The sequence below is a fragment of the Malus sylvestris genome, chromosome 12 (assembly GCF_916048215.2).
Source record: "Malus sylvestris chromosome 12, drMalSylv7.2, whole genome shotgun sequence".
Lineage (NCBI taxonomy): Eukaryota > Viridiplantae > Streptophyta > Magnoliopsida > Rosales > Rosaceae > Malus > Malus sylvestris.
In genome coordinates, this window is record NC_062271.1 from 27,811,819 (window position 1) to 27,830,629 (window position 18,811).

The 18,811-nt window shown below is 38.5% G+C and overlaps 4 protein-coding genes across 5 annotated transcripts; all 4 read left to right on the forward strand.

Moving 5' to 3' along the window:
* Positions 1-282: 282 nt before the first annotated feature.
* LOC126592795 (uncharacterized) lies at positions 283-1,708 on the forward strand. Its single transcript, XM_050258581.1, has 5 exons — positions 283-646; positions 803-887; positions 985-1,055; positions 1,179-1,235; positions 1,327-1,708. Exons 1-5 carry the CDS (start codon positions 536-538, stop codon positions 1,471-1,473), a joined length of 471 nt encoding a protein of 156 aa, XP_050114538.1. The 5' UTR covers positions 283-535; the 3' UTR covers positions 1,474-1,708.
* Positions 1,709-4,621: 2,913 nt separating this feature from the next.
* On the forward strand, positions 4,622-8,690 carry LOC126593198 (importin subunit alpha-1b-like). Its single transcript, XM_050259128.1, has 11 exons — positions 4,622-5,002; positions 5,634-5,730; positions 5,817-5,908; positions 5,991-6,122; positions 6,254-6,439; positions 6,620-6,783; positions 6,866-6,944; positions 7,157-7,285; positions 7,419-7,546; positions 7,635-8,012; positions 8,105-8,690. Exons 1-10 carry the CDS (start codon positions 4,793-4,795, stop codon positions 8,008-8,010), a joined length of 1,593 nt encoding a protein of 530 aa, XP_050115085.1. The 5' UTR covers positions 4,622-4,792; the 3' UTR covers positions 8,011-8,012; positions 8,105-8,690.
* Positions 8,691-10,371: 1,681 nt separating this feature from the next.
* LOC126592681 (GATA transcription factor 16-like) lies at positions 10,372-12,654 on the forward strand. The gene is made up of 3 exons (XM_050258437.1): positions 10,372-11,045; positions 11,145-11,249; positions 11,951-12,654. Exons 1-3 carry the CDS (start codon positions 11,028-11,030, stop codon positions 12,353-12,355), a joined length of 528 nt encoding a protein of 175 aa, XP_050114394.1. The 5' UTR covers positions 10,372-11,027; the 3' UTR covers positions 12,356-12,654.
* A 2,454-nt stretch (positions 12,655-15,108) lies between these two features.
* LOC126593297 (exonuclease DPD1, chloroplastic/mitochondrial) lies at positions 15,109-18,487 on the forward strand. 2 transcript variants are annotated; one of them, XM_050259332.1, is made up of 5 exons: positions 15,109-15,366; positions 15,885-15,945; positions 16,313-16,966; positions 17,771-17,976; positions 18,058-18,487. In XM_050259332.1, exons 3-5 carry the CDS (start codon positions 16,389-16,391, stop codon positions 18,270-18,272), a joined length of 999 nt encoding a protein of 332 aa, XP_050115289.1. In that variant the 5' UTR covers positions 15,109-15,366; positions 15,885-15,945; positions 16,313-16,388; the 3' UTR covers positions 18,273-18,487. The 2 variants fall into 2 exon arrangements, with proteins under 2 accessions (XP_050115289.1, XP_050115288.1); XM_050259331.1 differs by lacking the exon at positions 15,885-15,945 and having other exon boundaries at positions 15,110-15,366.
* Positions 18,488-18,811: the final 324 nt, after the last annotated feature.

Genomic DNA, 18,811 nt, shown 5'->3' on the forward strand with positions numbered 1-18,811 from the left:
CTAATGATACTTTTGTTCGTTACGCATTTTTATTAGCAATAATTTTTTTGTCCAACACCGTAAAAAACGCTTTTGATTATCTGAAAGTAAATATGGGGCCAATTCCATCTTCAAATAGGCCTAAGAATCCCACAATTGAGAACCCGACATGCCTGGACCTCCAAACAAAGCCTAATGGCAGAGCACCGTAATTCAAGTTAACTTCAGGCCCTTTCTGAATATTACGAAGAAAATATCTAGCCGCCCGGCAGACGGAGTCAGTTTTCGTACACACGAAATGAAATTCTCGAACCTTCCCCCTCCGTACCGTAACCAAGATATTTTCTCCGCCTCTAAACAAACGTGACCACCCAAAAAAAAAATCCCAGAGAAACGCAGAGCCTCCCTCTTTTCTTCTTCTTCTCTCCGGCAGGCTCCGTTCCGGGAGAGAGAAGCTTTTCAGATCTTGGAGCTCATCGGCTTTGAATTTTGAAGGCTCTGTTTCGATTTTTTGATTTGTTGAGTGGGTTGAGGGTTTTTGTGGGTGTGTGGAGTGATGGACAGAGAAGGAGGATCCAACGGCGGATCTTCCTACTACGCCGTCCTCGGGATCCGCAGGGACGCCTCCTTCTCTGATATCCGCACAGCTTACCGCAAGCTCGCTCTGGTAATTCCCCTTCACCAAACGCCGCCGTTTTCATTCTCGTTCATCTTCTGGGTCCTCCGTTTTCTGCAAATTAAAACTAACAACAGCTTAATTTTGGAAATTTTCTTGGGTATTATTTGATCTTGTGATTTTTATTTTTTTTCATTTTATTTGAAGAAATGGCATCCGGATAGGGCGCGAAGTCAAACGGCGGCGGGAGAAGCCAATCGGCGGTTTCAGCAAATCCAAGAGGCTTACTCCGGTAACGTTATGAATTTACGTTCATACGACGTCGTTAGTTAAAAAGCCTGATAGCCTTGAATTTCTCGCGCTAACGACGCCGTTTTAGTTGTCCGCAGTTCTCTCGGATCAGGCGAAGCGATCGATGTACGACGCCGGGCTCTACGACCCCCTCGAAGAAGAAGACCAGGTGCGTTACAAAATTATTCACCGTACACAATGCACGGTAAAAAAAAAAAGTAAAAAAACAAAATTACGTCACTGTTTTTCGGTTTCCTGTTATGTCCCTGAATTTTTGTACTTTTGTCGGCAGGAATTTTGCAATTTCATGGGTGAAATGCTGTCCATGATGAACAATGTGAAAGACGAGGTAAGGAGAATGTAGTAATTTTCACATTTAACTTTCCTTAAACTCGATTAATGCTTTTCGGGGGGATCTAATTACAATTTTGATTATTCAGGGGGACAGTTTGGAAGATCTCCAGAGGATGTTCAACGACATGGTCGGCGGAGACGGGATGATGGGATTCGACTTCGGCGACATGAATCCGACGGCGAACAAGAAGCCACGTGTAGGTGCGTCGAGAGGTGCCAAGTCTCGCTGCTAGCGCGATGCAGCGGATCATGTGAAGGAAAATGTTGTTTATTCAAAAATGGCCCACCCAATTGTGTTTTATTTTAATTTTCGTTTTTAATTTGGACTGGATTGAACTTTTGTTTAATCCTTAATTCCCGGATTAATAAGTGATTGGAGGTTAAGGGGGGGTTAAATCCAGTTTGTGGGTGGTGGTGGTGACTCGTGTATGTTGGTGGTTTTAGTAATTAAATAATTCTCCTTTATTCCTTTTGATGTTTTTATTTCTGGTTCAATGTGATTGGTAATTTGATGTGGTTGGTTGACATTGACGTCTACCTTTTTCTGGTGTCTTCTCTTGTACATTAATTAAATTGGCCTTCTTAGATGTGTTACAATTGTAAGACGCCAGTCAGTGTCGCTAGGTCCTGTTTAGGTGGGAAAAGGATTTTCGCAGGATTCTTTTTCTGAAGATTCAGGGAATTCATAAATTATCTTCATTCATCTTATATTGTACGATTAATTTTCGTTAGATATTATTTATATTTAATTTTAAATTTTAAATGATTTATGACTGCACAATGTATAATGAACGAATATAATTTTTTAAATCCTCATAAAAAGGATCTGTCTGTTTGGGTGCTAGTCAGTTGTTGTTTTGATTAATTTTAGACGTTTGAGAATTAATAAATGGGTCTAGACGTGCTTAGGGACTTGTTAGGCATTCTACTTAAGTTGTAGCTCTCATAGAAAATAGATGATTTTTATTTTGTATTTTTTTAAATAAATTATGATAGACTTGTTGAATATTTGTATGAACTCTTTTGTTTCACATGTTTTTAATATGTTTTAAATTTTATAATTATGTGTCATTCTATTGTTGGGAGCAGCCTCTCCATAAATGGGGGTAAGGCTAGCCGACATTCATCTCTCCCAGACCCTGCGTAAAGCGGGAACCTTGAGAGGTCGCACTTGGTGCGATGGCAAGTGCCTTCGCCCATGAGCGGTAGGTCTCGGGTTCGAGACTTGGGAGCAGCCTCTCCATAAATGGGGGTAAGGCTAGCCGACATTCACCTCTCCCAGACCCTGCGTAAAGCGGGAGCCTTGTGCACTGGGTACGACCTTTTTATGTGTCATTCTATTGTAATTTATGTATTTTTTAGTATAAGTACACATTCTATTGTAATTTAATTAAATAATATAAAAATAAAAATAAATAAACTCCCTAGTCCTCACCTGGACGCTCAATCTAAGCCTCTATCCACCGTCCGACCAGCGTCTAGTGTTTTTTTTTAAATCTTGTTTCTTGTTCATTAAGGAGGTAGTCTAGAAAAAATAATGACAAGAAACTCTTGTGCCCAACACTCTGAACCCGTGGTTGTACAACCACACACAATGGTCGTATACACAATGCACCCGCCTATCACCATACGCATAGGGCAACATTGCTTTGCATGTAACAAGGTATCTTTCGAAGTTCAAACAAAATTCTAGGGATTTGGTTTGTCTAAAACTACAAGTCCAAGTCCCACAGTCGCTAGCTAGGCAATCGGTAGAGATATTTGTTTGGCACAAGTGTGGTTGTTGTAGGTTTAAGATTGCCTTTGGTTCTTATTAGACCATACAAAATATAGTGTGCTAGATTTGCTAATGATACTTTTCTATACTTATAAGCAAGAGATTTTGAATTGAATTCACTTTCATGGCAAGTTTGATAGAATCGATACTAATCGTTATGACTAACTTATTTTGAGTTACGATATTGAGAAAAGGTAAAATGACCTAAGATCTCAGGTGCATGAGTAAATGCTTTTAGATATTTTGAGTTAGACGCTCTTTGTAAATATTAACCCTTTCTTAGAGTCAGAATCATTTTATATCAATAGCAGAGCCGACTCTGAGATTTTGGGAGCCCTATGTGAGATTCAAACGGAGGCGCTTATAAGGTCTAAAATTTTGGTTGTTGTATTTTCTTTTATATTTTTATTTTTTATTGTGTGTAAATTGATTACGCAAAAGAAAATAAATTCAATGAAACACGTTGTGGTGACTGCGTACCTATCTGCATCCTTATATTTTTGGGTTCGAAACTCCTTGCCTTTAAATACGAAAAGATAAAAAGATGAAGTGACGGAGGAGGTATTCGAACACGGTTGGAACTACAAAGATAAAACACTTACACTAAAAACTTAATTTGGTCAATTGATATGTATATACTTCACATACAAGTAAAATAAAATCATAAATTGAGGGCACTTTCGAACTAGGGCCTTGTACGATGACACCGCAAAGAAAAAATTATTTAAAGAATAGAATTTTTTTATTTTATTAAAAGATATAAATGATAGAAAATTCATAAGGAATTATTGTGCAGGATGTTGGTCCAAAAATTGTATAAAAGTATTTATTAGGCCCATAAAATTGTATAAAAGTATTTATTAGGCCTATAATTTACGTAAAGCATTGTGGATCAATAATGGTTTACTCGATTTGATTTGGGCTTGTTTAAAGGCCCTTTTCCAGGGCATATTGGCTGGACCAATAAACTTCGGTTTAGAGAAGCCCATGACGTCTATTTATTTTCCTTGTAACTTGTAAGTGATTTTTTTATTGTTTTTAAAATATTAAATTCTTTTTTTTTTTCATAGAAAACAATTCTAACCTTAAAAGAAATTTCAAAGAAAGTCAGCCACCTCAGTCGTTCTCATATTCATTTTGGTTTTCTAAAATTACCCCAACAATTTAATTCTTTTCTATACACTTGGGATTACGTTTCGCTATCACGCGGATTCAGTGTTTGCTTACATTTTTACCCCTACGAAAATAATTATATTACAACTATTGTTTTACGTGTATTTATCTCGACAAATGGACTGAAGGAAGTTAAAATTACACCATAAAATCAATTGACAATAACCGGCCGGTAGACGACATCAAGACACTTTTGCGGGTTGCGTCAAATAAATAGAACTCTCAGCGAAGTGGTTCGGGGCCGGTTTTGATGGGTGAAAACCGCGTTTTCCTTCGTCGAACAATCGAACCAAGCCCAAGGAAAGCGACGGTATTTCCCTCATCTTCAAATTCAAACCAAGTGGCAATCTCCGTAATTACCTGCCGATCCGGGCCCAAAACACCAACCTCCTCCGACCCCTCCGCTTGCGCTATAAAAATCCTCTCCATCTGGAAGTTCCAATCCCTCTCACTTGAAAAATATAGGAAATAAACACAAAGCACAAACCCCACTCCCAAACTCCCCCAACTCTCTCTCTCTCTTCTTTCTCTCTCCTCTGCTCGCTAAAACCCTTTCGCTCTCTCTCTTCTAGGGTTTCGGATTCTTAATTTGGACTGAAACGATGTCGTTGAGGCCGAACGCGAGGGCGGAGGTCCGCCGGAACAGGTACAAGGTGGCTGTGGACGCGGAGGAGGGGCGGCGTCGGAGGGAGGACAATATGGTGGAGATCAGGAAGAACCGCAGAGAAGAGAGCCTCCAGAAGAAGCGCCGCGAGGGGCTTCAAACCCAGCAATTGCCCTCCAGTCTTCACTCCGCCGGTCTGGATAAGAAGGTAAAACCTAATGTTTCATTTTGGGGTGATTTGGGGGTTTGGTTGAATTGATTTGTAGGGTTTGTTAAATTGGGATTTTACTGATTAAGATGAATGCGTGCGTTTGGTGACTTTTTGTTTTATTGGATTAGGATTGGATTGATTAATTGGTTACTGTGCTTATCAATTTTTTAGCTGAAATGGAAGCTACTTTGAGTGCATATGATCGACGTAGGAGTTGTGGGGAAATAGTTTTAATCCTTTGAGCGGTTGTTAGATGCATGCTGAATACCCACTCTGCGTAGTTATTGTATTCATTTGGGGATGTGAGTGTTTTCTATTTAGTAGACTTTAGCATCACTGTTGTTTTGTTGCTGTTTTGTCAAGTCCTGCCTTACTTTTAAATATTTTTTAGGATTCCAAATGTTTAAATTTTCAAGTCACGGAGCTGTGCTAAGGTTATTGTTCCGTGTTTGTGGCTGCGTACTGATTAGTGCAGTTCCACACAAAAAACCTTCTAGAGTTTGAAATGAAGGAAAATCGATGCATATGTTTTTTTCCTGTAAAACATTTTAATTATGCTTTAAGTTTTGGTAGTTTTGACATTGTGTTGGAGATAATATTAATAGGGGTTGAATATTTCTTGATACAGCTAGAGCATCTACCATCCATGGTTGCTGGTGTTTGGGGTGATGAGGGCACTATGCAGCTTGAGGCAACAACCCAGTTTAGGAAGTTGCTTTCAATTGGTGAGTAGACGTTTGGGGCTGTACAATTTTTTTCCCTTCATACAGCAGACTGTACGTGCCTATTGATTTTTTTTCCTACATGCTAGAACGTAGCCCTCCGATTGAGGAAGTCATACAAGCGGGTGTCGTTCCTCGCTTTGTTGAGTTTCTAATGAGGGAGGATTTTCCACAACTTCAGGTATGATACTTTCTTTTTTAATGTTTAGTTATTATGTTCTTATTTATGTCTGCTAAAAAATGTTGCATACAATTTCCTGCAGTTTGAGGCTGCTTGGGCTCTTACAAATATTGCTTCTGGGACATCTGATAATACAAGGGTGGTAATTGATCATGGAGCTGTTCCGATATTTGTGAAACTGCTCAGTTCTCCAAGTGATGATGTTCGTGAGCAGGTAAACATTGGGAAGATCAGTTGAGGTTTTGCTCCAAATTGTTAGGTTTATTTTGTTGCTCTTGTCTAGTTTATATCTACTATAGTGTTGACTGTCATTGATTCCCTCCCTTTGTCATCTTTAACGTGCAGGCTGTTTGGGCATTGGGAAATGTTGCTGGTGATTCCCCTAGATGCCGTGATCTTGTACTTGGTAATGGGGCTTTGCTTCCATTGCTTTCACAGCTTAATGAGAATGCAAAGCTCTCTATGCTGAGAAACGCAACCTGGACACTGTCAAATTTTTGCAGGGGCAAACCACAGCCTCCATTTGAACAGGTTAGGGTTTTAAAGATATGTTTAACTTGAAAGATTCTGAACCTAGTCACTTAGGTGTTATATGGCTTTGGTAGTACCGTCTGTTGTAATATTTTGGCAAGAATGTCAGGTCAATTCAGGTTGCGTCCGTACTAAGAATGGTAGTTTGATATATATATTTTTTTTAATTTTTTGTTGCAGGTTAAGCCTGCCCTTCCTGCTCTTGCGCGTTTGATTCATTCAAACGATGAAGAAGTCTTGACTGATGCTTGTTGGGCTCTTTCATACCTTTCTGATGGTACAAATGACAAAATCCAAGCCGTTATTGAATCTGGAGTGTGCCCCCGGCTTGTTGAGCTTTTAATGTGAGTGCTTACAGTACTCTGTTTGTATTTCATCCCTTATTGTTAGTTCTGTAAATTCTGACTTTTCTAAGCATTGTTCCAGGCATCCATCTCCATCAGTTCTCATTCCTGCTCTCCGCACAGTTGGAAATATTGTTACTGGAGATGATATGCAAACTCAGGTATTGTTTGCTCTTTGGCATTTTGGTTGTCTTGTTTTCCCATTTGTTTCTAGATGATATGTGACCCAGTATATTATTCCTTCTCTATGGTTGCCCTTTTAGAGAATGACGTAATAATAAAAATTTTAAGTTTAATGGAATAATCTGTCCCTTTGCCATTGTAACATTTCTGTTTCTGCATTTGGAATTAATGAGCTTTTGTTTCTTCCTAGGTTATCATCCAACATCAAGCTCTTCCTTGCCTGCTAAATCTTTTGACTAACAATTACAAAAAGAGCATCAAGAAGGAAGCTTGCTGGACTATTTCAAATATCACAGCCGGAAACAAGGAACAGATCCGGGTAACGCAAAGATATTCTCATTTCTTTGAATATTTACATTCGTGCAATCATGAAGTGTAGAACTTGATTTAGAGTTTCTGTCAAGTCTGGCATCTGAGGTACTGATGTACTAATTACTTGGTGGGTTTAACAGGCTGTAGTTGAGGCTAATATAATCGGCCCTCTTGTTAATCTGCTTCAAAATGCTGAGTTTGATATAAAGAAAGAGGCTGCATGGGCAATCTCAAATGCTACATCTGGTGGTTCTCATGAGCAGATAAAGTACAAATAAAATCTTGTTAGCTTTATTACTACCGATAAAGTATGAAGCTTTGTTCTGTACTGATTTAATTTGTCTATTCGGTGACAGGTTTCTAGTTAGTCAAGGGTGTATCAAGCCACTGTGTGATCTTCTTGTTTGCCCAGATCCTAGAATTGTTACAGTTTGTTTAGAAGGCCTGGAGAACATTTTGAAGGTTGGTGAAGCCGAGAAGAACTTGGGTACTACTGGAGGTGTGAATCTCTATGCTCAGGCGATTGAAGATGCTGATGGTTTGGAGAAAATTGAGTCTCTGCAGAGTCATGACAATACAGAGATTTATGAGAAGGCAGTAAAGATGCTCGAGACATATTGGTTGGAGGACGACGATGAAACAATGCCACCAGGTGATGCAGCTCCAACTACGTTCAACTTTGGAGGGAATGACGTTCCAACTGTCCCATCTGGTGGATTCAACTTCGGCTAGAGGTGATGCACCCTTCACAAATTACATAATTTTTTGTTTTGGAATGTGGACGGTGTTAATGATGTTTCAAATTGTAATCTTGTATCAATTGCAGAAACATTCCTCAGCAAGGCAATAATCCAGTCAGGTCAGGTCAGGTCAGGTCAGGTCAGGTCAGGTCAAGCGTCATGTTATGTTCGAGTCCTGTTGTAGGGTTGAATGTTGTCGGGGGTGGCTGGCTCAGGTGTTTGAACCAGCTGGTTTAAATCGGTTCAGGCTTCCATGGGCTTTGATCATAGGGACATCACCAACACAGATCAAAGGAAAGAACCGGAGTTATTTTTTTTGGAGTCGTTATTTCCGGTGGTCGGGTCAATTGTCCCATGAAGCAAGATTTTGAGTTGTTTTCTCGTCTTTCCATTTGTTTTAGGTGTCATATATCGGTGTCATATGTCTACTACAGTTGATCACAGGTGGTTTTGGAACTCCCAAACTTCGTTTTCGTAGTTGACGGTCGAAGGATTTCTGTTCTTGCTTATGGTTCTGTCTGTTGTTGAATCTTCGTCTTCCCGTTTTCGGGTTCCAGATTTGTTGTTGGGTCGGAGTCAAAATATATTGCCAGATGGTATACCTTTATATTGGTTATATATTAAAATTTGTCTAAAGATTTTAATATGATCGAGAAAAACATTTGGACTTAATATGTTATTTCTACTTGTTATGTTAATGCTTTAGGTTTAACAAAAGGAATTTTGTATAGTAAAATTTCAAACAAATTTAATTACCCTATAAATTTGGTAGGAATGAAGTTAAAAAAATGAAATGTGGATGTTGACCAGATGGGGTTGCAGATGGCGTTTTCTCGCACTGGCATAAAGCAATTATGCATATACACTTTGATGCGGATTCGATCTGCTCTGACTGCCATCAACTCCTTATGGTGGGTCTGGGCTGCCTGGTGAATGGGCATAAACAAGTTATGCCTTGGAATGATAGACAATTTCGAATCCGCTTTGTATATAAACGAGGAAACTATAAGTAATGCAATTATGAATCTCATGTAGAGTTTGATCCCGACTTAGTATGAACGTTGGTTGCCTACTAATACCCATTGTTCTAAAAATCTCCTCCTAGCGTCGCCTAGGCTCCGCCTAGGTGCTAGGTGATTAGTCACCGTTTCGATTAATGCTTAGGCGTTTGAAAATTAAGAAAATGCGCCTAGACCTACTGAGGTGCCCATCTAGACCGCCTAGGCACCCGCCTAACCCGTCCAGACCCACCTAGACACCCGTCTAGGTTGTGACTCATTTAGACAGAAAATATATAATTTTTATTTTGCATTTTATTTTTTCAATAAATTGTAAAAGACTTGTTGAATACTTGAACACACATTATATACTTGTTCTCTATGTTTTCATTGTGTTCCAATAGCTCATAATATATATGTCATTCCATTTTGTAGTTTATGATGAAATTATATATACTTTAAGTATAAATGGATACTTATTTACACGAAATATAATAAATTTAATTAAATCCGTCTAGTCTGCTTAGACCCCACCTAAACGCTAGGCGCCAGGAACTAAGTTATAGCCTACCGCCTGACTAGCGCCTAATGTTTTTTATAATCAAGCTAAAAACCCAATAGCCTGAGGAGCAGAAGGAGGAATCCGCCCCTCTTGAAACTGCCCATAAGCCAATTGCCAAGCCACATTCGAACGTCAACTCTCAGAAGTGTTCCACTGTCTAGAACCACAGGCAGCCTGTGGCAGCAAGCATCCTCAAGCACCACGACCAAGGCACCAAATGGTTACGTGGCTGTTTCCATTGAACCGCACTGACTTTAGAAACTTTCATGTTTTGGTAACCAGAGAATCTGCACATACCAAAAGAATGTTAGGAACCATCAGATTCTAGTTTCCCCATACAAAACACATTCTTTTGGGTTTTCAAAACCACAAAAAAAAACAAGTAACCAAACCATGGATTGAGATTCACTCCGGATCTCTGTGTCAGGAGTCTATGTATCGAGAGATCCAAACCGTTCAAGAAAGAGAGAGAGATTTGGACGGCTCAAGATTTTGAGATTTTGTGAAGTGGGTCAGTGAGATGAGCCAACGAGAGTTGTAGGATTAAAATTGAGTAATTGAGAGATCCGAAGTGGATCTCAAACATGCATTCACCCAAAGTCTCCCATATCAAAATTACGAGAAAGTTATATACGCTATAGCATGTCACCGTGACATTTTCCCGATAACGTATTATTATGTTTTTATAACGGTTTAAATTCATAACAATGCGTTATTTGTTTTAACTTTTAAGATGTCACGGTGATGTAATAACTGTAACAGTGCGTAGGTAAGTGTACTGTGTATTGCAAACCCATACACTGACCAACTCATTCACACATCACAAGCAGCAGCGAGTATTGGTTTTTCTACAGTCGCTGCGAGTGGCGGAACAAGGCGCATTCTTTAACTGCCACGTGACTGTCCCTGCGCCTGAAATTTGGCTACCGTACGCAGTGCCACCAGCAGGCAACAGGAAATAAAAGCGAATGATACGAGAGGATCACAGTGGGGGATATTTTCGACATTTCCACGATGATCACTTCGGCCTAGGGCTTTTGGTTTCACGATCAAGTACTATATGTGTTTAATTTTAAATAAAAAATTTACAATAATTTCTGATCGCACGATATACAATAAACAAATAAACAAATATAATTAGATGATTCCAAGATCCTTGCAAAGATAATCCGGAGAGAGTACTCATTCCACCTGACCCTTCCCACCGACCACCAGAGGTCTCTGTCACTCTCTCTCTCTCGCGCTCATGCATGGCACTCTCACTCCTCTGGTTTTTTATCTGTGTTTTTCTTTAAATCCATGTCTTTCTCTCTCTCTCCCTCTCTCTCCCCCTCTCTCCCTCTCTACTTTCTAAACCATGATCATTAGGCTTCCCTAAAACCCCACTAACCCAAATCTCTCACTCTTTCTTCCTATCTTCTTTTGAGTTTCTCAGGGTTTGTGGATAAAATGGATCTGAGAAGAAAGGTAGTAGATTTAGTTTCTACATCTGCTTCTGATTTCTGGGTTTTCCTTCATTTTTCAGATTTCATTAAAATTTGGTGACATTTTTGGACTCGAAAACAGGTAATTCAGGATATGAACGTGAAGAATGTGAAGAACAAGAAGTTCTGCACTGACTGCAAAGCCACTGAGACGCCCTTGTGGAGGAGTGGCCCGGCTGGGCCCAAGGTCAGACCCGACCCGACCCGACCACCCACCCTACCATTCGTCCACAATAATATGCTTGTTTTCTAGTCATTTCATTCCTCCTGCAGCATTCTTTTTTCTGTTTTGATTTTTGGACTCCCCTTAACTATTTGGATCTTTCTTTTTAGCATGTTATGCATTAGTGCTTTTCAGCTCAATGAGCAAAAACCCAGGTGATTTTTGTTGCATTTTGGGAATTGGGTCTGATTTTGTTTGCTGGGTCCTCCTGATTCTTCAGACAATGTTAATTTTCTTAAAAAAAATGCTTCTTTTCAATTGGTTTTTTTATTTGTTTTGTCAATTTCAATTGGGTTTTTTGAGATTGATGTTTTGGGTCCCAACTTTTGGTTGTATTTTATGATCTGTAGCTGTCTTTTTCCTGTTTGCTGCACCCATTTGATGATTTCACTACTTTTTCTGTTCTCAAACTATTACTTGTTTTGCTCTTTTTTGTTCTCAAAAAACAAAACCCATTTGATTCTTCTTCTTTATTTTTTTCAAAAAAAAAAAAAAAAAAAAAAAAAAAAAAAAAGCCCCATTTGGCTCTGTTCATACTTCTTAATTTTCATGCATCTGCAGCTGTGAATTACTAAAAATATATGACCATTTATTTCCCTTTTCTTACAAAGCAAAACCCATCTGTTTAGTTTAATGATTTTTGTGTGGTTTTTTTTTTTTTTCAGTCACTGTGCAATGCTTGTGGGATCAGATACAGGAAGAAAATTCCTACTGTGAGTATGTGCAAGGGACCAAAGAGGTGGAAGAAAGACAAAACATATGGCGGCAGCAGCAGCACCAGTACAATCACCACCCCAGCCACCACAAACACTGCTGCTTCTGCTTCTGCCACCACCACCACGAGCACCACTGCCAGAAAAGCCAAAATTGGTGGCAGTGGTGGTGGTAGCACAGGCTTGAGTGAGTCACTGCAGGTGAAGTTAGTGGCTTTTGGGAAGGATGTGTGCCTGCAAGGCACACCACCAGTGCAGAAGAAAAGGAGGTACCAAAAGAGGAGGAGGGAGATGGGAGAGGTGGAGCAAGCAGCTGTGTGCTTGCTGGCCATGTCATCTCACTCTGTTTTTGGTTAATGGGGAACAAAAAGTTGTGGAGTACAATATTATAGTAAACAATGAAGTCCCCAAAGGAGTCAAAATATAGTTTTGGATGGTCTTTTTTTGGTAGTTAGTTTTACTAATTAAGATTAGGGGGGATTATTATACCCTTGCTAATGCTCATTAGGGGAAGTAATGAATAGGAAGGAACATGGGAAGGTCTAAGAAATAGAGGGTGGTGATGGTTTCTTAGGGAATTAAGACAATCCTGTATTTTGGTGCAATCTTTGATTGTGTTGTACATATTAATGGAAGTATGAGTAATTCACTATTTACTTTTTTTCCATTTGCCATTTTCTGGATGCTTGTTTTGCCAAAATACACTCACATCCCATGTTTTGATGTTTGAGGGATTTTTGGACAGCGGTCGATGTATTCTTTTTACCTTTTATACATTCTTCTTAATTTTTAGTTGTGGGATTTTAAAAAATATTAATAGAGAAAAATTGGCAAGCGTGTACGAGAGGTAAATATAAGTGTGTGAATAACATTACCTTTTTTTAATCATTACAGAATATCGATCATGTATATTACGACATAGAAGGAAGGAATAAGTTGAATGGAATCGAACTCTAAACATATCATTTTGTATAGCCTTGTGATATTACCTTGTATTGAGATGCCGTACCGGAGCTCAAGAGTTTTAATCGAATGTGTTGTTTGTGTTTCAAAAATAAAATAGAGGGAATAGACAATTTAAGTTACGTTTGATGCTTATGATTACACTGCACTGAACATTTCACTAGAATAGAGGTATATTAGATAAATACATGGAGATCAACCTCTCAATTTTTATCCATTGAAGATAGAAGACAAATTAGACATGAAGGAAACTTATCACTTTCGATGGAACATTCACCTTAAATTCTGTGACATTAATGTAAGCCTGAATATTAGCCCTTAATTAACCCTACACTGTGTTCATTACAGAATTTCCCTCCAAAAGTGATATGTTGGGCATATCAAAAGGAGAAAGGACTAGTGACGCCCATAGTTTAAGGGCTGCCTGTAAATTGAAGGGTCATGATGCCCAGCCAGCCCCTACCATCCTACGGCCCCCTCCTGCATGGCCCAATTATTTGAGTATCTGAGATTTGATATGTGGGTAGCAGGGCAGGTGCCTTTCCTGCCATACAAAGCTGCCCAAAGATGCAGTGCCAATTCTAGCTCAAGTCCTCTCAAATTGTCATCTTATTGACAGCTTTGCCCCTTAATATATGGAGAAAGGGAATCATATTTCAAAAGGGGTTCTTGTAAATTGCATGGCCAAATTGGCATTACCTCACTTGTATGTGTACCACATTTCGCTTGCTTGCTTTACAATTAGCTTTTAGACAAAATGATCTTTGATGTTGGTATCTTCTTATTTTGGTTTCTGAAATTTGAAATCGATAAAAGTAATAATTTTAGTTATTCTATGTAAAATCTCTGTTAAATAAAGACCAAATAACAAAAATACAGTCAATGATTTGACAAAAATTCAAGTATTTTTGTCATTTTTTTTCTTGTTTAACAAAAATTTATCACGGAATGACCAAAGTAATTCATGGTGGACAAATTTAGGGAACAATTCTATCAAGTTTAAATCTTATGGACCAAAGTGAGAAATTATGTCAATATCATAGACCATTTTGGCCTAAAAACCCTTTACAATTTCAATCTCAAGCAAAGAATGGATAAATTTTTTAGTATGCTGAGAACATGGTTCGATACATCAAGTTGCATAATATAAGTGGTTTGAAATTTTTTTTGTCCAAGTATCTAACTACTTATATTATAACACCTGATATGTCAGATTGTGTTCTTGGCATATTGAATAATCTCTTCAAATAATGATGGCCTACGATGTTCTCATTGTCCTAAAATGTGACTGTTGACTTGAGTTTGAGGAAGGTATTTTGGGAGAGATGAATGATTGGCATTTTAATTGCTAAGGGTTATATACGTCGGACCGTCGGTGCGGTTTTTTTTTTTCTTTTGCTCGAAGCTTTTATCCTTTGAGCAAGATTTTAACGACGCTACTTTCATCCCGAACATTTCAATTATTTCCCAACAATGGAGTTGTACCTATTATTCCTCAACAACAACAACAAATTTTCACCATACACAAAGTAATACTTTGAATTAAAATGCCAACATTTAATTCAAAACAACCCATCTCTGTTTTTTTCATTGAAGGTTGGAAGTTTGGATCCTCTCTAGATCCCAAAAAACTGAGTCTAATGATCAAATGATTCGGACTCTTGAAATTTGATCAAACGGCTACAAACAAAAGACCCCTAAAAGTTATAATAATTGTAGCTGTTGGATTAAATTTCAACGATCCGGATAATTTGATTCTTAAGCTTAGTTTTTGGGGATTCGAAGAGGAACCGGGTTCCAAGGTTGGGGAGGAAGATACCGTACTAAACAATAGAATAAATATTACAAGCTACTTAACTTTTGGGTCAAAAATTCTAATTCCAAACCAGCAAAATAGGAAAGGGATCCACATCGGATCCTCTCCTCCTAGTCCACTAAATCCGGTAATCTGGACCATTGAAATTTGATCAAACGGTTACAAATAGGAGTTCACTTTAAAAGTTATAATAACTTTAACCGTTTAATAAAATTTCAATGATCCGGATTTCCGAACTTAATGGATTAGGAGGAAGGGGGATCCCTTTCCAGAAAAATAAATAAATAAATAAAATTATCCAAATAAAAGTAGGAGATAAAAATCGTTGGAAAAAGGGTTGGTGCAGTGAGGAATTTGAACTTTCAAGGCAGGCAATACTTCTCAAAGAAACCGGATCGAGCACGCGATCCGCAAGTGTTGCCATTGCCGTCGGTACTCGCAATCCCTACCCACGTTCTTCATAACTACACCCACACGACTCATTTTCCATTTCTTCCCCATCTCTTTCTCTCTTCTCTTTCTCCCTATCCCTACAAAATCTTCATCTTCGACGTTTCTGCTAATCAATTCAAATGATTTCTAATACCAGGTAACTCTCTCTCTCTCTCTCTCTCGCATTTGTTTGCTTTAGAGTTCTTATGGAAGATTGTTGCAATTTTCGGTAGACCCTTGCTGTTTTCTGGATTTTGTAGGCCATTTTGCATATGAATCAGTGAGCTTCCATTATTTGCTTATATGGGTTGATTTGTTTTGTCGTAAATATGATGAATTGCAGTCTCATTTGTTATGTATGAGCTTAAAGAGAGCTTCTTTCCTCCTCCCCCTCCCCCTCCCCCTCTGCTTGCTTTGAATTTGTCAAAATGTTAATTTCGAAATGTTAGCCATAAATGTTTCGATTTGGGTTTGTTTTGGTTATTCGTTTATCCTTTATTTGATGAGGAAACACTTCAAAAAGTTATGAAAATTTGAAATATTATGGTCGTATTGTAGTTTCGGATTATGAAAATTTGAAATATTATGGTCATTTTGTAGTTTCGGATTACGATTTTCACACGATTTTTCCGAAATAGTTGAAGTAAATTTATTGAAGTGGAATTGGTTTTCCAGGTTCCAAATAAAATGTAATTCTGGTGTTGGACCTTTTGTGTGTGTGGAGACTGAGACTATTGTAAGTGGCATTTGAATTTATTTATCAATTTTCCAATTGAGCGTTCAATAATTGTTTGTTTGAGATAAAACTGGAAATTAGTTCGACTCCTTGCTATGTTTGATTTGATGATGTAAGTGTTGAAACTCGTACAACCAGGATGAAAGTTTGTTTGTTTGTTCATGTCTACTTAATATCCCTACTTTACTTCGCGCTCAGATTTGATAAATATGCAACATTTGATGGCTAATCTAAGCTTAAATTTGTTCTTCATTCTGGGTTGAATCATATTAATTTGCTGCTCTGGTTATTGAGGTAGTGGTTTGATTAGTATTCGTTTTGTCATTCTTTTCATCAGTGCCCTTTTTTTTTGCATCTTAATTTTCAGGTAAAAGCCAATTGCTTTTTATGGTGGGAATTAATCTCCTGGTGTAATCTTGCCTGTTCTTGATTCTTGCGTTCAGATGAGAACTTTGTCGATGTGCTTTTCATCTTTATCGCAAGTGCCTAGATCATGCAGTGTTTATAGTTTAGCTCATTTTTGGAGTGAAGGTTTTCCCAATTTGAGCAGGACTTGTGGATACAATTGTAACTCTAAGCTACATGATTCCAGAATTTATGCGGTTGATGGAGGAAACAGTAGGAAATGGACTAGAAGATCTCTGACCACAAAAACAGAAGGAAGAAACAAAAGCCCCATAAAACTTAGCCGTGAAATTTTAGATGTAACGGTTTCAACAAGCGCTGCATTAAATATAAATAAAATGGAAACAAGTCAATACCAACAGACTCAACCCTTAGACTTTCGACAGGCAATTGCTCAGAATAAAGACTTAGCCGACTTAGTGACAGTTATTGTTTTCGATATTGAGACTACTGGGTTTAGCAGAGAGAAAGATCGAATCATAGAGATTGCACTTCAAGATCTTGAAGGGGGTGAAAACAGTACTTTCCAGACACTGGTAAACCCTGAACGCAGTGTTCTAAATTCACATGTTCATGGAATTACAACCGATATGGTCAACAGGCCTGATGTTCCAAGGTAATCCTCCCTGACTGCTTTTTTACTTTCTAGAAACTTTTACTCTCGTATGTGAATCAGCCCACTAGTACCTAAAGCCTTCAATTTTGTTTATATGAGGCCTTATTGTTCAGAAATATGTTTCATGCCAAGTGTTTTTTTTTTTTTTAATTGGAAATTCTCCTGGTTCTTTCTGCTGGTTTAAATTTGTTTTCCTAAAGCTATATGTAATTTTACAATCAGGCTATGATAGCTGAGCAATTAGACTATGACAAGCAGAGGAAAATTCACTGAAGTTTCTTGGTTTGTGCATGTGCTCGCACAAGCACGGTACTGTTTTGGTTTCGCTGAATAATAAACCCGTGTATCTCTGTATTTTTCACTCAAAGTCTATGCTTGGATGAGGGATTTTCAAGGGGTTGAGGATAAATTATTTAGAAAGTGTATGTGTGTGTGTTTGCATAACATGTACCAAGCTATATAGTAGAGTGCTACAAACCAAGGCCTACATGCTGGGTCCATATGTAAACCTGATGCATATTATTTTCTTGTCGAAGTACAAATATACATGATATTTGTACCTCGACACACACACACACGCATACGGACCCAACATGTAGGCCTTGGTTTGTAGCACTCTCCTATATGGCAAAGCTATGGTAGAACCATTTGTTATGTACAAAGCATCATCAAGTTTGCTAGTGTATTTGTTCCTTGAAAGATTTAGGAAAGAGTATGTGTGTGTGTATAACACGTACATAGTATAAGCTTGTGAACATTTTCGGAAATTCTACTTATGGATTTTCTGTTGTGAATATCATGTAGGTTCAAGGACCTCTTACCAATCTTAGTCAAGTATGTCAAAAGCCGTCAAAAACCGGGAGGTTGTGTAATGTTGGTTGCTCACAATGCTCGTACTTTTGATGTACCCTTCGTTAGAAGTGAATTCCTTCGCTGTTCCGTAGATATTCCTTCAACTTGGCTGTTCAGGGATACCATGCCTTTGGGACGTGAAGCAATGAAGTCTGAAGGTCAGTTTTTGTGTGTTCATGCTGAAGCCTGTGGAATGTAATTGATGAGATATCTAAGCCTTCAAATTTATTTGTGAACAGGATCATCTTCAAGAAGTATATCGTTGCAAGCCCTTCGTGAGCACTTCCAGATTCCATTGGATGGTACAGCTCACAGAGCCATGGCCGACGTGAAAGTGCTGTCAGCAGTTTTACAAAGGCTGACTTGTATTCTGAAACTCCCACTTTCTAGCCTTGTTGGAGAAGCTTTCTTAGCGTCGGAAGCTGGCACTGCAAAGAAAAAGGGTTCCAGATAGGCATGCTTCTGGTCATTACTGATATACATTCTCGTAACCAATCATCAAATGGTCTGGTGGCGTAGGATTCCTCTCGCAGAGCTTCAGGTCGGAGCTGTAGATTGCTCGAGGATCCTAACGGCACCTGTTAGGGTTTGGTCGAAAAAGAAAACAGCTGATCATTGTAACTGTAATACATTGTTGTTTCTAATAATTTATGCCCAGAATTTATTGAATGATTTCCTTATATCTGTATCGGATTCACTTAAAAAACTTATGTAAATACACCAAATAACCCCATTTCATGTGGAACAACATTTTCGGCCCGTCGATCTCGCGCGGAAATGGAAGGATGCTTGTTTAGAACTTCCTATCTCTGTTAATCTACGTTTAGCGAGGAAACTCGGAATGAAAGGTTTGATTTTGTAGAGATTTGACAGTCAAGCTATGTAGGTCTTGACTTCCTCTACACTTAAGTTCGAATTCCGCGTCAATTTAGATTGGATTTAGAATATCACTTCTCCACAAAGTTCCTAGCTTGTACTACTATCACGTCGGGC